General features: G+C 46.1%; 1 protein-coding gene across 1 annotated transcript in view; it reads left to right on the top strand.

Moving 5' to 3' along the window:
• The window catches only part of LOC137617008 (ATP-dependent RNA helicase SUV3 homolog, mitochondrial-like), a 110479-nt gene that overhangs the window by 37260 nt on the left and 55473 nt on the right, over positions 1 to 17746 (top strand). Inside the window, exons 7-9 of the mRNA XM_068346867.1 lie at positions 7167 to 7278; positions 7816 to 7985; positions 14359 to 14527. Of these exons, the coding sequence (XP_068202968.1) occupies positions 7167 to 7278; positions 7816 to 7985; positions 14359 to 14527 (451 nt within the window). The remainder of the gene's footprint in view (positions 1 to 7166; positions 7279 to 7815; positions 7986 to 14358; positions 14528 to 17746) is intronic.

The following is a 17746-nucleotide window of genomic DNA, read 5'->3' as shown; positions in this document are numbered from 1 at the left end:
CAGGCCTTGATCGGCGCACAGAAGTATCCTCGGTGGTTGCGGGCGTGTCTTACAGAGACCGTCACTCCCACCCGCAGACGATTGAGCCCGTCTTTTACTCGTCTGCTGAAGATATGTCAGGGAGAAAACGCTGGACTCAGGTCTCAAGACCTCTCAAACGCAAAGTCCAGACCTCAAGAGCTCTACAACCTGGTTGCAGTCATTGGATTAGCTCTGACTCTCCGCAGTCATCAGGTGACTGCACTCCTCCTAAGAGGGGTAAGGTGATGCCGCAACAGACCTCATCTTCTGTTAAGGCTTTGCCTCAGCAGACCTTAGCGTCTGTCGACCCCAAGTTGACTTTGCTGCAGTCCATGCAGTCACAGCTTGCGGTCTTAATGCGTGAGTGTCAGGCTGAGAAGGTTACACCTCCTCCTGCGATCGCTCCGCCTAATCGCAGTCCCGTCTGCCAGGCGTACGAAGTTGAGGCTCCTCAGGATTCCTTACCGCGTACTGAGTTGCCAGTTTCCAGCGGTGTGCAGCAACCTCAGCCTTCCTTAAGGCAACCTCAGCAATGGGAGCAGGAAGCTTATGCCTTACTTCCTCCGCTTCCGCTTGCGGTTCCACCAGCGAGGCAACAATCTCTTGAGGTACGACAACCTCTTCCATCCATGAGGCAGCCACCTCAGCACTCGCTGCAGCGACCTCAACCCTCCTCAAGGCGAGAACCTCAACACCTTAGCCTAGCACCTCAGGAACCTCAACTCGCGAGACAAGAACTGCGTTCTGCGCAGCCGCTACCTCAACTCTCGCAGCTCACACCTCAGGAACCTCAACTCGTTCCTCAGGAACCTGCTACTGCGCATCCGCAACCCTTACAGCAAGCGCAACTCTTGAGACAACACACTCATGCCAGGAGTCAGCCACCTCAACCCATGCGCCTACCTTCCTCTACTCTTCCTGACCAGCCTTTGCAGCCTGAACCTCAGGTTTTAACTCAGCAACAGAGACTTGAGGATGAATCCACAAGCGTTTATGCACCCGCTTGTTCTGATTCTGCTGTTCAGCATACCACTGTTACATTACCTCTGACTTCGCTACACTCTGGTGATGAGGTTTCTGAGGAGGAAGCTGCGCACCTGGATCCCTCATCAGACGTGGAAGAAACCAAGTCTTCTCCTCTACCCATTGACTTTCGTAAGGTCCTGGCTCTTTTCAGAGAGGTATACCCGGACCATTTTGTTTCTGCTACCCCACGCTCTCCTCCATCTGAGTTTTCGCTGGGCATGCAGCCTGTTAAGTCAACGTATACTAAGCTCGTCTTTGCTAGGTCCTCTAAGAGAGCTTTAAGAATTTTAGGGGAGTGGTTGCAGTCTAAACAGCAACTAGGGAAGACTTCCTTTATGTTCCCACCTACTAAGCTCACTTCTAAAGTGGGCGTATGGTATGCCACAGGAGAGGAACCAGGCTTGGGAGTCCCTGCCTCTGCCCAGGCTGACTTCTCAAGTTTGGTCGACTCTCCTCGTAGAACAGCAATGAGGCGCTCTAAGGTTTGCTGGACCTTCTCCGATTTAGACCACTTCCTAAAGGGTGTATTTCGTGCCTTTGAGATGTTCAATTTTCTAGACTGGTGCCTGGGGGCCCTTAGCAAGAAGACCTCCCCTGCGGACAAGGACTCGGCCATGCTTTTAATGTCCTGCATGGATAAAGCAATTAGGGATGGATCTGGCGAGCTTGCTTCAATGTTTGTGTCAGGAGTTCTTAAGAAAAGGGAGCAGCTTTGCACCTTTCTTTCTTCCAGCATCACACCTTGTCAAAGGTCTCAACTCCTTTTCGCTCCGCTTTCTAAGTTCTTGTTTCCCGAAGAACTTATCAAGGACTTGTCTGCGGCCATGATTCAGAAAGACACTCATGATCTTGTGGCCTCTTCAGCTCGTAAGACTAAGGTTGCTCCCTCAGTTCCCAGGACTTACCGCACCCCAGTGGCTGATACGCCTGCTACGAGGTTTATTCCGCCCTTTCGTGGTAGAGCCCCCAGCCGAGGAAGCTCCCGTCCAGACTCTTCCAGGAGCAAGTCTAGGAAAGGTTCCAAGACTTCTAAAGGCAAACACTGACTCTCCTCCTCTCCAGACAGCAGTAGGAGCCAGACTCAAGATCTTCTGGCAAGCTTGGGAAAAGAGAGGTGCAGACGCCCAGTCTGTCAGGTGACTGAGGGAGGGTTACAGGATACCATTCTGCCGCAAACCCCCTCTGACCACTTCTCCCATCAACCTCTCTCCCAACTACAAGGAAAAGGACAAGAGGCTAGCGTTGCACCAGGAGGTGTCGCTCCTGTTACAGAAGAAGGCAGTGGTTATAGTCCGGGACCATCAATCCCCGGGCTTCTACAACCGTCTCTTTCTGGTGGCCAAGAAGACAGGAGGTTGGAGACCGGTGCTGGACGTCAGCGCGCTCAATGCTTATGTCACCAAGCAGACGTTCACTATGGAGACGACGAAGTCGGTCCTAGCAGCGGTCAGGCAGGAGGACTGGATGGTCTCGTTGGATCTGAAAGACGCTTACTTTCACGTTCCTATTCATCCAGACTCCCAACCTTTCCTGAGATTCGTTTTTGGAAAGGTTGTGTACCAATTCCAAGCCCTGTGTTTTGGCCTAAGCACAGCTCCTATGGTGTTTACGCATCTGATGAGGAATATTGCAAAATTCCTCCACTTATCCGACATCAGAGCCTCCCTTTACTTAGACGACTGGCTGTTGAGAGCCTCCACGAGTCGTCGCTGTCTGGAGAGTCTCAACTGGACTTTGGACTTGATCAAGGAACTGGGTCTGTTAGTCAACTTAGAAAAGTCCCAGCTCATTCCCTCCCAATCCATTGTTTACCTGGGAATGGAGATTCGGAGTCAGGTTTTTCGGGCTTTTCCATCGGCCCCAAGGATAAGCCAAGCCCTAGATTGCATCATGAGCATGCTGAAGAGGAGCAGTTGCTCGGTGAGACAGTGGATGAGTCTCACAGGGACCCTGTCATCGTTAGCCCTGTTCGTCGAGTTAGGGAGACTCCACCTCCGCCCTCTTCAATTCCATCTAGCAGCTCATTGGGACAAGGATTTGACGCTCGAAGCAGTCTCTATCCCGGTCACCAAAGAGATGAAGACCACTCTCTTGTGGTGGAAGACCAACCTCCTTCTCAAGGAGGGCCTATCGTTAGCGATTCAGACCCCCAATCTTCATCTCTTCTCGGATGCATCAGACTCGGGCTGGGGCGCGACCTTGAACGGACAGGAATGCTCGGGAACGTGGAACAAGGAACAGGTAACGCTCCACATCAACTGCAAGGAGCTCCTGGCAGTTCATTTGGCCCTATTGAACTTCAAGTCCCTCCTGCTAGGCAAGGTGGTGGAGGTGAACTCCGACAACACCACAGCCTTGGCTTACATCTCCAAGCAGGGAGGGACCCATTCGAGGAACCTGTACGAGATCGCAAGGGACCTCCTCATTTGGTCAAGAAGTCTAAACCTCACCCTAGTAAAGAGGTTCATTCAGGGCAACATGAACGTCTCAGCAGATCGCCTAAGCAGAAAAGATCAGGTCATCCCCACGGAATGGACCCTTCACAAGAGCGTGTGCAACAGAATTTGGACCTTGTGGGGTCAGCCTACAATAGATCTGTTTGCCACCTCCATGACCAAGAGGCTTCCTTTGTACTGTTCCCCAGTTCCAGACCCAGCAGCAGTTCATGTGGATGCTTTTCTGCTGAATTGGTCCCATCTCGACCTTTACGCATTCCCACCGTTCAAGATCATCAACAGAGTCATTCAAAAGTTCATCTCGCACGAAGGGACACGGCTGACGCTGGTTGCTCCCCTTTGGCCTGCAAGAGAATGGTTCACAGAGGTACTACAATGGCTGGTCGACGTCCCCAGGACTCTCCCTCTAAGAGTGGACCTTCTACGTCAACCTCACGTAGACAAGTTGCACCCAAACCTCCACGCTCTTCGGCTGACTGCCTTCAGACTGTCGAAAGATTCGCTAGAGCTAGAGGCTTTTCGAAGGAGGCAGCCAGTGCGATTGCCAGAGCAAGGAGGGTATCCACTCGTAGAGTCTACCAATCCAAGTGGGAAGTCTTCCGGAACTGGTGTAGAGCCAATGCAGTTTCATCTACCAATACCTCTGTAACCCAAATAGCTGACTTCCTATTACATCTAAGGAATGAGAGATCCCTTTCGGCTCCTACGATTAAAGGGTACAGGAGTATGTTGGCTTCAGTTCTCCGCCACAGAGGTTTGGACCTTTCTTCCAACAAGGACCTTCAAGACATCCTTAAGTCTTTTGAGACTTCTAAAGAACGTCGTTCTCCCTCTCCAGGCTGGAATCTAGACGTAGTCTTAAGGTTCCTTATGTCGCCTAGGTTCGAACCTCTCCAGTCAGCTTCCTTCAAGGACCTTACCCTCAAGACTCTTTTCCTCGTCTGCCTTGCAACAGCTAAAAGAGTCAGTGAGGTTCATGCCTTCAGCAAGAACATTGGGTTCACATCCGAATCTGCAACATGTTCTTTACAGCTCGGATTTTTAGCTAAGAATGAACTTCCTTCACGTCCTTGGCCTAGATCGTTTGAAATTCCTAGCCTTTCCAACATGGTAGGTAACGAGCTAGAAAGAGTTCTTTGCCCTGTCAGAGCTCTGAAATATTATCTTAATAGGTCAAAACCTATACGAGGACAGTCAGAAGCCTTATGGTGTGCAATCAAGAAACCTTCGATGCCCATGTCCAAAAACGGGGTTTCGTATTATATAAGGCTTCTGATTAGAGAAGCCCATTCTCACATGAAGGAGGAAGACCTTGCTTTGCTGAAGGTAAGGACCCACGAAGTGAGAGCCGTAGCCACTTCGATGGCCTTTAATAAGAACCGTTCTCTGCAGAGCATAATGGATGCAACTTATTGGAGGAGCAAGTCAGTGTTTGCATCATTTTATCTTAAAGATGTCCAGTCTCTTTACGAGAACTGCTACACCCTGGGACCATTCGTAGCAGCGAGTGCAGTAGTAGGTGAGGGTTCAGCCACTACATTCCCTTAATCCCATAACCTTTTTAACCTTTCTCTTGAATGCTTTTATTGTTGTTTTTATGGTTGTTACGGTAGGCTAAGAAGCCTTCCGCATCCTTTTGATTTGGCGGGTGGTCAATTCATTCTTGAGAAGCGCCTGGGTTAGAGGTTGTGTAGAGGTCCTTTAGTAGGGGTTGCAGCCCTATATACTTTAGCACCTTAGAGTTGATTCAGCCTCCTAAGAGGAACGCTGCGCTCAGTAAGGAAGACGAACTTAATAAAGGCAGAGTAACGGTTCAAGTCGACTTCCTTACCAGGTACTTATTATTTCATTGTTATTCTGAAATAACTGATTATATGAAATACGGGATACTTAGCTATCCTTTAGTCATGTACACTGGTTTTCACCCACCCCCCTGGGTGTGAATCAGCTACATGATTATCGGGTAAGTTTAATATTGAAAAATGTTATTTTCATTAGTAAAATAAATTTTTGAATATACTTACCCGATAATCATGATTTAATTGACCCACCCTTCCTCCCCATAGAGAACCAGTGGACCGAGGAAAAAGTGAGGTGGTGTCAACAAGAAGTACTGCAGTACCTGGCCACAGGTGGCGCTGGTGAGTACACCCCCTTCTAGTATAGTGATAGCTGGCGTATCCCTCCCGTAGAATTCTGTCGGGCAACGGAGTTGACAGCTACATGATTATCGGGTAAGTATATTCAAAAATTTATTTTACTAATGAAAATAACATTTTTTATGCAGCTGCTATTTGTCTTTGTACCTACTAAATTACTGTGTCATATCAAGTGTAATCAAAGTCTGACTGGAGAGTATTCATCCTTTCTGTCTATAAATCAAGCAATCTTAATGTACTCAGATTTTATCCTCCTTCAAGGTATGTCCTTTTGGACTTTGTTCAGTATTCCTTCCATTGGATGTAAACAAAATTCAAAATCATAATTTTGAACTTCGCAGAGGGCCTTTGTCTCATTTGTCTTGATGTGTTATCTGTTCCTTCTTTGCACTTTTCTTCAGTTTGAGCAACTGCCAAAAATTACATGGATTCATGTCTGGTGAGTAGGGTGTGAGGTGAGTGGACACAGCCCTTTTTGTGGTGAAGCTATTGATTATCTGCTTCTGACAATTTTGCTCTTTTGTGTCGCACTGTATTCTTTAAGAGTATATACCACTCCCAGATACTACTTTGTACTAATTGTTTTGACATTCGAGAGCATACTTGTGAACAGCAACCTGGCAGTTAAAAAGAAAAGGAATTGATATGACCCACACAATGCCATAAACTTTGTGCCTTTTTATATCTGGTTAATGTTCATTACTTTGAGTGTGATAGCTGAGCATTTTTTTTTCGGGTCATATTCATAAAGCCTAGTCTCATCAAGTTATTATCTTTGTGGCTCCATGAAGATGATGCTGAAAGGTACAGTGTTAGAGTACACACTGACAAGAAAAATATGAAGACCTTGTTAGAAATCATAACAGATTATGAAAAATATTTCCAGCAATAGAAGGATTACTGGACAAGGCGTGTACAGTAGAGTCATAATATTCTCATAAAGGAGATAAAGATTAAGCACTGAGTAATCTTGTCTTACTTTGAGATCTAAAGATCAAATGCTCGCAATCAAGTCCTGTATCCTCACCTCTCTATCATTTCCATTACCTCCCTACTCTGTTTTACTGTTGCTTCCGCATTCAACGTCGTCATCTTCATTGAATTTTTTCATTACTTTTGAATTATTCCTGAGATTGCTCTTCATGTGTGTTTAGAGCCTGCTGTATGACTGTGCACCATTGTTATTTTTACTTTAATTTTGAAAAGGATTTGTTGTTATAGGTCTATTATGAACTAAGATAAGCTTTTATTCTATACCTTAGTTTTGTAAGTATTATAAACTATACTTATATACTGAGCAGATTACTAACTAGGTAAATAGCTGTTTACATTAATCAAGATCAAAATTTAAAATTTTGTCTCTTTTAATATTTCCTTCCCTATTTTGTTGTATATCAGACAAGTTCTCTATTATACTTTTTGAGTTTTTATTTTTCTGTAGCAAACAAAATTTTATGATGGTTATGCAGTGCAGTATAGCTTATACATTTGTTTGTGTTGATAGGGTACACCTTGTGACTTGGTAACTGGAGAAGAAAGGAAATTTGGCTTCACAGATGGCACGGCTGCAGGTCATGTCGCGTGTACTGTAGAAATGGCTTCTGTTAATACTGTTTGTGAGTATCATATTGTTCTGTTCTTTATATTTTTATTAGTTTGTTCATTTCTTTACATAGTATTGAATGAGTGACTTCAAGAAAATGTAATGTTCCATGATTGTTACAATAAATAGTGCTAATGGTAACAAAAAATAGAATTACTGTATTAACCCTTTTACCCCCAGGCTCTTTGGAAATTTCCAACCCTTAACCCCCAAGGGGTAATTTTTTCCCCAGCATATTTTGCAGTATATTTTCTTTAAATTGCTCTAACAGCCTTAATTTTTTGTCATAGAGAGGTCGGGTTGGTCTCATTCTCTTGGAAAATGCCTGAATTTTCTCAAAAAATTATCAAAAATATGAAAAAAAAAATTTTTATAGCATTTTTTTGCAAGGACGTACCGGTACGTCCATGGGGGTAAAGGGATGAGTTTTGTGAAACGTACCAGTACGTCCTTTGGGGGTAAAAGGGTTAATATCCATGAAAAAATTCAAGTATTTACTTTTGAAAAAAAATAATTGTATTTTCTATTATTGTTTATTTACTTTAACCAGATGATGTTGCTGTCGTTGATGAAATACAAATGGTAAGAGATCCTCAGAGGGGCTGGGCATGGACAAGAGCATTCCTTGGTCTCTGCGCCCGGGAAGTTCATGTTTGTGGTGAAGAGTGTGCAATAGATATGGTTAGAGAACTAGCATTAGCTGCTGGAGAAGAAGTAGAGGTATGTCAAAAGATTTTTTTTTGTGTGTGGCTTTATTCATAATAAAAAACTACAATAAACGTTTTATATCATTAACTGTATTTAGGTTTGGAAACGGTAATACTTCCCCTCTCCAATCAGTTACAGCCATCATGTTTGTCAAACTCCAATCCCATGCTAATTTACTCCAAAGTGTCATCTGACCTTGTGGTTTATGAACAAAAGAACCTCAACAAATCTGAATTACATATATTACATTTAGTGTCTTATCAGGAAGTTCTAAAGTTCGCCCACCCCTTTTGAAGATTTTCTCCCACCCCCCGCCATTTTATTAGTGCCATCCTTCGTTTTTTCTGTTCAGACATGAATACAAACCCTCAACTTTAGAATAAAAGAAACAGGATTGCTGACCCAGTTTGGTAAACAAAGACATAGTGTGTGGAAGGCTAGTGGGAGTGTAGGAGAGATGAGAGTTACCCCTTTTCTCCCACAAGGGCCAATTCTCCATTCTTGTCCAAGTTGTGACCTCTACCTTTCGAGCCACTCCCGCGACCCGAGCTTGTCCACTCTATGAAGCTACTTAATAGATCATACATTTTAAGAAAAGGGCAAGAGAATTGGTGCTGTCCATTCCTTACCAATAATTGAAAATATATAAATATATGAGCTAATATTAACCCCCTGATATGAATGTTTTTAGCCTCGGAAGATCTGTCATATCTGTGTTGCTCACAAATATGTTCTATTTTGAGTTGGCTTCACAAGTATCATCTTGGTTGGAAATCCATTCCTGGTAATTTAGATGTTAATATAGGTGCTGTTGTTGGTTATCTACATAAAATCAATCTTAATATTAGAATTTGATTGATTTTTCCTTGCTTAATATTTTAGATGTGTTAAAGACTTTTAGTTACAAGTGAATGTGATCTTTTAAATGTCTTTAAAACATTTTATTTTTTTAAATATTTATTATTGTGCTGAATGACCTCACTAGCCCCAGTTGCTGGCCTGTGGCCTAATATTTATAATCAATTCAATCCAGTCTAGCTGCGCCTGGTACTTTGACCTCTACTTAAATGGGGAGTTAGATGTGGAAGAGGGCAATGCCTGTCGGGTAGGCAACAAGGCGGGCCTTGACATAACAAGAACCCGGCAGCCCGATGCAACCAACATCGGAGAAGCCGCCTGTCTCATATGTCTTGAGCTGCGGTGAAAACGATGTGGGCCAAGTGTGTGTGCGTGGCCGGTGCAAAGCCACGACCACCCAAAACAATATACCCAGCTACTGGCATTCTGTCGTTTCCTCCACCCTTCTTCATCTCTCTCACCATCATCATCATCATCACCACCACCAAGTCCTGAGGCGACAACACCATGGGTGAAGGGGGCAGGCCTGGATAGCTGGAAGCCCTTAGCCCACGACTGCACTCAGGCGGCGAGTCTAAAATTTAATCGCTCTCTGGTGACGGTGCCGTGACACCAGAGTTCGGCAGCTGGACCCGTGACTGGGCTGGCCTATTGAGGACACCGCAGCCCACCCCACATGGGGAGGCCCCTAGAAAAGGTGGGGTAAACGTCAGACAAGGCAAACCCGTCTGGTCAGCTCACCGCTGGCGGACATCCCACTAATGCGGTCGAAACAACAAGAAAAAAATATTAACCTTGGGTGCGTGGAACATCCGCACCCTCCAAGACGTGACGAACACCAACCGCCCGGAATAACGTACAGCCCTCGTCTGCAAGGAGCTAGCCCGCTTCAATGTTGATGTGGCGGCTCTTAGCGAGACCAGACTACCCAAAGAGGGCAACATCAGGGAAGCTGGAACAGGCTACACCATCTTCTGGAAAGGCAAGGCCCTAGAGGAGCCTCGCATCCACGGTGTCGGCTTTGCCATCCGTTCCCAGCTAGTGCAGCAGCACAACCTCGCTCCCAAGGCCATCAGTGAGCGCCTGATGACTGTCCGCATCCCCATCACGCGGGACAGACACCTCACCCTGATCTCTGTCTACGCCTCGACTATGACCTCAACCGATGATGACAAAGCTGCCTTCTACACCCAGCTCGACCGCACCATCCAGGCAGTGCCCGCCAACGACAAGCTCGTTGTGCTTGGCGACTTTAATGCCCGAGTAGGCAAAGACCATCGCCTGTGGGAGGGAATCATCGGCCGCCATGCCATTGGAAATTGCAACGCCAATGGTCAACTCCTACTGGGTCTGTGTGCAGAACACCAACTTGTGGTAACCAACACCATCTTCCAGTTACCAAAGCGACAAAGACCACATGGAGACACCTACGGTCTAAACACTGGCACACCCTGGACTACGTCCTGACCAGAGCCAGAGACCGAGGAGACGTCCGCATCACCCGATCCATGCCCGGAGCGGACGACTGCTTGACGGACCACAGACTCCTCATCTCCCGACTCTCCGTGACGACCCTACGACCACCCAGAAGGGCACCTGACAGCGTACCACACCAACGCTTTGATTGTAGCAAGCTCCGCAACCCACAGGTGGCACAGAACTACAAGGAGGCCTGCGAACGACACCTCGCAGACCCCGTGGGTCAGGCCACTGTTGAGCACCACTGGACCACCCTCAGAAACGCCATGGCCCGTGCCACGGAGGAAACACTAGGCAACACCACCAAGAAACGGCAGGATTGGTTCGATGAGAATGATGCTACCATCTCTCTTCTCATTGAAACCAAACGACAAGCACTCCTGACTTTGGAAAACAAACCAACAGCAGCTAACAAATGTGCTCACAAGGTGGTTGAAGCTGGTTGCCAAAGAGGGATCTGTGAAGCCCAGAACACCTGGTGGCAAAGAAAAGCTGCAGAAATACAGAGTTTCGCTGACCAACGTGACCTGCGCAGCTTCTATGCAGCAACAAAGGAAATATTCGGTCCCACACGGTCATCAGTGGGCGGCCTGAAGGACGGGGATAGGGCCATGACCATCACCGACAGCGAGGGCATCCTGGCCAGGTGCAGACACCCCAGACGATCTCCTGCGAATGACCCCGCAGCATCTCGTCCGTCACTGGATGGCACTACCACCCTCCTTTCAGGACTTCAACAAGGCCCTGCAGCGCATGAAGCCCGGCAAAGCCCCAGGGCCAGACAACATCCCGTTGGAGCTCCTCAATCACGGTGGCCCCGGGTTGAGGAACCGTTTGATGCTCCTTATACTGAAAATATGGGAGACCAAGACCCCCCCCCCCCAGTGACTTCCACGATGCAAACATCATTACCATCTTCAAGAAGGGAGACAGGGAGAACTGTAACAACTACCGGGGAATATCGCTACTAAGCATCGCGAGTAAGATTTTCGCTCGGATTCTCCTTGACCGTCTCCTTATTCTCGCAGAAGACGTCCTGCCAGAGTCCCAGTGCGGCTTTCGACCTTCCCGCGGGACAATAGACATGATCTTCTGAGCGCGACAACTACAAGAGAAGAGCCTCGAACAACAACAGCCAATAATGTTCATCTTCTGGGATTTGAAAAAGGCCTCCGACAAAGTACCTCGACCTGCCATGTGGGCTGTCCTCAAAAGATATGGCTGTCCACCCGATTTTGTCAAGCTCGTGCGTGCCCTCCATGACGGATTGGTTGGGAGAGTCTGCCACCAGAACTCTCTTTCAGGCCCATTCCCCATCAACGGCGGCCTGAAGCAGGGCTGTGTTCTGGCCCCAACGTGTTTCTCGCTATACACCGCAGCAATGCTCAACGAGATTCCCCCAGACACACCCTCAGTCGACCTACGTTTCTGCATGGATGGAGGCGTTTTCAACCTCGCTAGACTCTGCGCCAGAACCAAGACCACCTTGTGTGCAGTGCGAGAACTGCAGTATGCTGACGACAATGCCACCCCAGGTCAGACGGCAGAGGACCTGCAGTCGTTAGCTGATGCATACAACTCTGCCTACGAAAGTTTTGGGATGCAAGTCAACACAGACAAAACCAAGACCCTCGTCCAACATCCACCAGGACTGATGCTCCCAAACTTCAATACCACAGTGAATGACCAACCGTTAGAACAGGTGGACCAGTTCTCCTACCTAGGGAGCATCCTAACATCAGCTCCCACAAGCAAAAAGGACGTGGAGAACAGGATCAGGGCAGCCCACTCCGCCTTTGGCCGACTCAACTGCCGTGTATTTAACAACCACGCACTGACAATGACCACCAAAATAATGGTGTTCAGGGCAGTAGTCCTCTCCACGCTCCTGTATGCATGTGAAACATGGACGCTATATAGAAGCGATATTAAAAACCTAAAACGCTTCCAACAAATTAAACTGAGGCAGATTTTGAAAATCCCCTGGGAGAGCCACACCACCAACATTGAAGTCTTAGAACGTGCTTCGCTGACCAGCGTGGAGGCCACCATCATCCACCACCGCCTCCGCTGGATAGAACACGTGCATAGGATGGATCCATCTAGGCTCCCAAAGAAGATATTCTACGGAGAACTGACCCAGGGCACCAGACCACGAGGAGCCCCGAAAATGCGCTATAAAGATCAACTAAAGCGCACCCTGGCTCTAACTGACATCGATCCTTCCTCATGGGAAGAAACAGCCTGGGACAGGAAAACCTGGAGGAGTACAGTACACCATGGCACCGTGGACTTCGAGGAGAGGAGGAGACAAAATGAGGAGGCTAGGAGGAGAAGGAGAGAGCGATTAGAACAGCGCCGCCCACCACCTACCCTCCCTTGTGAACACTGTCCGCGACTCTTCCACCACAGACTAACAGCCACATCAGACATAAGCACCCACCTCAAAGATAGGAGGCTGATGGCTAACGACAGAACCCAATACTCGGACACGAGTGGGCGCCGACGATATACGACGATAGGAGACTCCCTTGCATGAAGATATCCAAGATTTCTACCCAAGTGTGGATATTAAGCATCCTGTATCTTTTTTTTTTTGGGGGGGTGGATCTTCAGAATACATTCAGGCATAAAATAGAAAAAAGAATGCATTGTTCATGGTATAGCCATATAAACTATCACTATATCACTATGAGTTTCGGTAACACGAATAGTTGAAATGATCTCAAGGCAAGATATACCCATTCAACTTGGTTAATTCTTAACTTCTCCCTGGAAATCTTTTAGCCATTTATTACTAGACATTAAATTGTAGCTTACACTAGGACTTTGTGAGCAAGACTGATCAGTGGTGCGAGACCATACACAACTTCAAGTCTGGTCGTCATCAAGATCACTTGATCCAGTGTCTTTCCCCTCTGTTTGGTTCTAACATAAATGTTCAACCATAATCACTCTTTGGTCCTATGATAAGTATTCAACCTTAACTGATCAATCAGTATGGTATGATTCAGATTGTGAAGTTGAGGTATATACTGTAACACATTGTGAATTGCAGCACCCATTTTTTCTTATCTTGATGTAAGAAATTTGTGTAATATTTTCTAGGTAAAGTGTTTTGAGGATTAAAGAAGGAACCAAAGACTTTTTGAGTTTTGAATAATTTATTGTTAGAGCAAGATCCCTCGCTTTGACCAGTATCAGACGTGTATTTCAGAATACTGTACAATACCCTTTTTATGATTTATAATGAAAAGAAATTGGAGGAAAATTTTTTTTTATATTGTTTATAGAATGCATGGTTTATTATATGAAGAAATTGTGGTAAAAAAAAAAAGTTCTTTAGAACACAATGCTTAACCCTTTTACCCCCAAAGGACGTACTAGTACGTTTCACAAAAGCCATCCCTTTACCCCCATGGACGTACTGGTACGTCCTTGCAAAAAAATGCTATAAAAATTATTTTTTTCATATTTTGGATAATTTTTTGAAAAAATTCAGGCATTTTCCAAGAGAATGAGACCAACCTGACCTCTCTATGACAAAAATTAAGGCTGTTTGAGCAATTAAATAAAATATACTGAAAAATGTGCTGGGAAAATAATAAGGGTTGGAAATTTCCAAATAGCCTGGGGGTTAAAGGGTTAAGAAAAGGAATGGTTCACAAGAAAGTTTGAAACTTTAATAATGCATAACTCAATGGCTATGGTAATGTAACAGTTTGATGATGGACTCTTGTGCATGACCATATTTAGGGTTTGTTTTCTGTAAGTATCTTTATTCCAAATTAATTAATACCTGTACAGACACATTTTATAACTGTGTAATTAATATCATAATGAAGAGGATAGAATTACTTTGTTGGACACTATAGCATTGTTAATGAGATGAGCGAGGACTGTGATACAAGGTATCCTGTATTTGGTTATGCAGAGTACTCTGTTAATGCTCTTTTAATCTGTAGATACATCTTAATGTTTACTATGAATTTGTATGACCTTTTTTTTAAAATTGTTTGATTCTTTTATAGTCCTGTAATTTTTTCAGGTTAGACGATATAAGAGGTTGACTCCCCTAAGTGTTGAGAATTCTGGACTTCACACTTTAGATAATGTTCATCCTGGAGATTGCATAGTATGTTTTAGCAAGAGAGACATCCATTATGTTTCAAGGGAAATTGAAAGAAGGGGTCATGAAGTGGCTGTAATCTATGGAGGTATAGTAGAGCCAACAGTCTTTTAACATTTAAGATTCAATTTTATTCTGAATAGTGAACATAGTTTGTCAAATGATATACACTTGAAACGTGCAAGGGGCTTGCTAGTTTTATAATTTTTAAATTACTTTATAAAGCTAAGATTTACAGCTGTACTGCACCAGTTTTTAATGTTAGGTCTTATGTTATAGTTGGGGTTATTGTGTGTTGATAATTCTTTTATCAGGCTTCTGGCAAGTTACAGAAAACTTTAGAGTATTAAAGTTTTTGATTTACATAGGCATAAGTGTGGTAGTTAATTTCTTGATTTTTTAATCTTTTCAAGAATGGTGATACACCAAAAATCCTAAGAAATATCTTAAATCCAAGGACAGTCATGGACAAGCAGATTAGTTTTAAATACTAACAGCTTGAGCATTTATTGGAAAACTATTTCTTCCTAATTTTTTATTTAATAGAGAATAGTAATAATGTGTTAATATAAGTTTTAATTCATTACAATAAATCCAACATTCCTGCATGGGGAAGTTTGGGTAGGAGAATAACACTATTTTTTTCTCAATTGTTAATGAAAGTTATTTTTCAATATTAATCTTACCCGATGATCATGTAGCTGTCAACTCCGTTGCCCGACTGAAATCTACGGTCGGGATACGCCAGCGATCGCTATCCAGGTGGGGGTGTACACAACAGCGCCATCTGTGGTCAGGTACTCAAGTACTTCTTGTCAACAAGACCTCAATTTTTCCTCTGTCGTGCCGCCGGCAAGACCTACATGGATACGCTGTTGATTTTGGAGTCTTTTTTTCACGTTTTGGTGATGTATTTGCTCTGAAATTTAGCCTTCGCTGTTCAGGAAGCTTTATCCTTAGCTTAGCAAGCTTTTGGAATTAATTTGATTCATTGGTTAACGATCTTTGCTTTATTTTGGAATTCCCCCTTGACTACCTCTAAATTCAAGATGTCTGACCATTCCCAAGTTCCTAAATACAGGCAGTGTAGTGTTAGGACTTGTAATAGGCGTCTTCCGAAGGCCTCTATAGATCCTCACACCGTATGTTCCAATTGTAGGGGAAAATCCTGTCAATTGGAAGATCGATGTGGGGAATGTGCTGGGCTTTCGGAATTCGATTTTAATGAATTCCTCAGATATACACGTAGGTTAGAGAAGGAGAGAGATAGGAGGAGTTCTTCTCGCTCTGTGGATTTTTCCTCTCCCCATGCCCCTCAACCTTTTCCTTCCCCTGTGGTGGTGACTCCCGAACCTGCTACGAGTGCTCAGCCTGCAATGGCTGATATGTTGCGTGCCATTCAGGCTCTCGGTGATAAGGTGGAGTCGTTGGTTAGTGACCGCAATCAGCTCTTGGCAGATGTCAGAGAGCTGAAAGCGAAGAGTGCAGTGGGAATTGTTAGTGCTAGTGCTGTGCATAGTGTCAGTGTCAGTGTTGCGCATGAGGGTACATCTGTGCGTGCCAGTCGTCCTCCCAGTCCGGGACCTCTTGCAAGCTCCCAAGCCCAGGGGAGAAGCAATGTCGAAGGACCAAAGGGTTCGGCAGGCCTTGATCGGCGCACGGATGTATCCTCAGTGGTTGCGGACGCATCTGCTAAGGATCGTCCCTTCCACTCCCAGACGAATGAGCCCTTACATTCCTCGTCTGTGGAAGAGGTTTCCAGGAGGAAACGGTGGACCAAGGTCTCACGACCGCTCAAACGTAAGGTCCCTTCCGAGCTAGTCCAACGGCCCAGGTGTAGCCACTGGGTCAGTTCGGACTCGCCGCAGTCATCTGATGACTGCACACCTCCCAAGAGAGGTAGAGTGGTCCCTCAACAGGCCTCTGCTCCGTCTGTTGTTGCTCCAACCACAGTAGACCCTAAGTGGTCCATGCTGCAAACTATGCAGTCTCAGCTTGCGGCTTTTATGCAGGAGTATCATGCCGAGAAGGTTAACACCTCTCCTGTTAACCTACAACCCGCAGAGGTTGTGCGCTCAGCAGATACTGCGGCTGCCTGCTCCCACACCCCACCTGTGAGAGCTCCTCCACCGATGCGCAGTCCTCACTGCCAGACGCATGTTCTTGCTGCACCATCTGCTAACATGCGTGAGCTGCCGCATCAGGAGTTGCCGGGTTCCAGCACTATGCGGCATTCTCCTCAGCCCATGCAGCATGCTCTGCAGACCTTACAGCATGCTCCGCATACCATGCAGCATGAGCCGCATACCATGCAGCATGAGCCGCATACCATGCAGCATGAGCCGCATGCCTTACAACATGCTCTGCATACCATACCGCATGCTCCTCAGCCCACCGCAGACCCTCCCACACACCGGCCCTCTGCTTTTGTTGTTGCCAGCTCACAGTCTGTCCAGCAGAGGCATGATGATGGATCCGCAGGTACGCATGCACCCGTTCTGCAGGATTCAGCCGTTCAGCTTGCTGCTCTGCCTTTGCCACTCACAACTCAACTTTCGGATGAGGATGTATCGGAGGATGAAGCTGCTCATCTGGATGATCCTCACTCTGATGTTGAAGGACACAAGTCTTCGCCACCCTCCTTAGACTTTCGCAAAGTCCTTGCTTTGTTCAGAGAATTGTATCCTGAACACTTTGTGTCTGCAACCCCTCGTTCTCCTCCCTCCGAGTTTGCTCTGGGCATGCAGTCTGCTGCGCCTGCCTTCACCAAGCTTGTTCTCGCCAGATCATCAAGGAGAGCTTTGAGGGTTATGGGGGACTGGTTGCATTCCAAGAAGCAACTGGGAAGGACCTCTTTTGTGTTTCCTCCTCCCAAGCTGGCTTGTAAGTCGAGCGTCTGGTATGCCACGGGAGAGGAACCTGGCTTGAGGGTTCCTGCCTCTGCCCAGGCTGACTTCTCAAGTCTGGTTGACTCTCCCCGCAGGTTTGCTATGAGACGTTCGAAGATCTGCTGGTCCTTTTCCGATCTTGATCATATGTTGAAGGGAGTCTTTCGTGCCTTCGAGATATTCAACTTCCTCGATTGGTGTTTGGGAGCCTTAAGCAGGAAGACTTCCCCTTCTGACAAGGACTCGGCCATGCTGATCATGTCCAGCATGGACAAGGCAATACGGGATGGGTCTGGTGAACTTGCGTCTTCATATGTATCAGGGGTCCTCAAGAAGAGAGAACATCTGTGCTCCTTCTTATCTGCTGGTATCACTCCTTGCCAGAAGTCAGAGTTGCTGTTTGCTCCTCTCTCCAAGTG

Source organism: Palaemon carinicauda, chromosome 23 (assembly GCF_036898095.1).
Source record: "Palaemon carinicauda isolate YSFRI2023 chromosome 23, ASM3689809v2, whole genome shotgun sequence".
In the NCBI taxonomy this organism is placed as follows: domain Eukaryota; kingdom Metazoa; phylum Arthropoda; class Malacostraca; order Decapoda; family Palaemonidae; genus Palaemon; species Palaemon carinicauda.
This window is presented reverse-complemented; position numbering and strand designations above follow the sequence as displayed.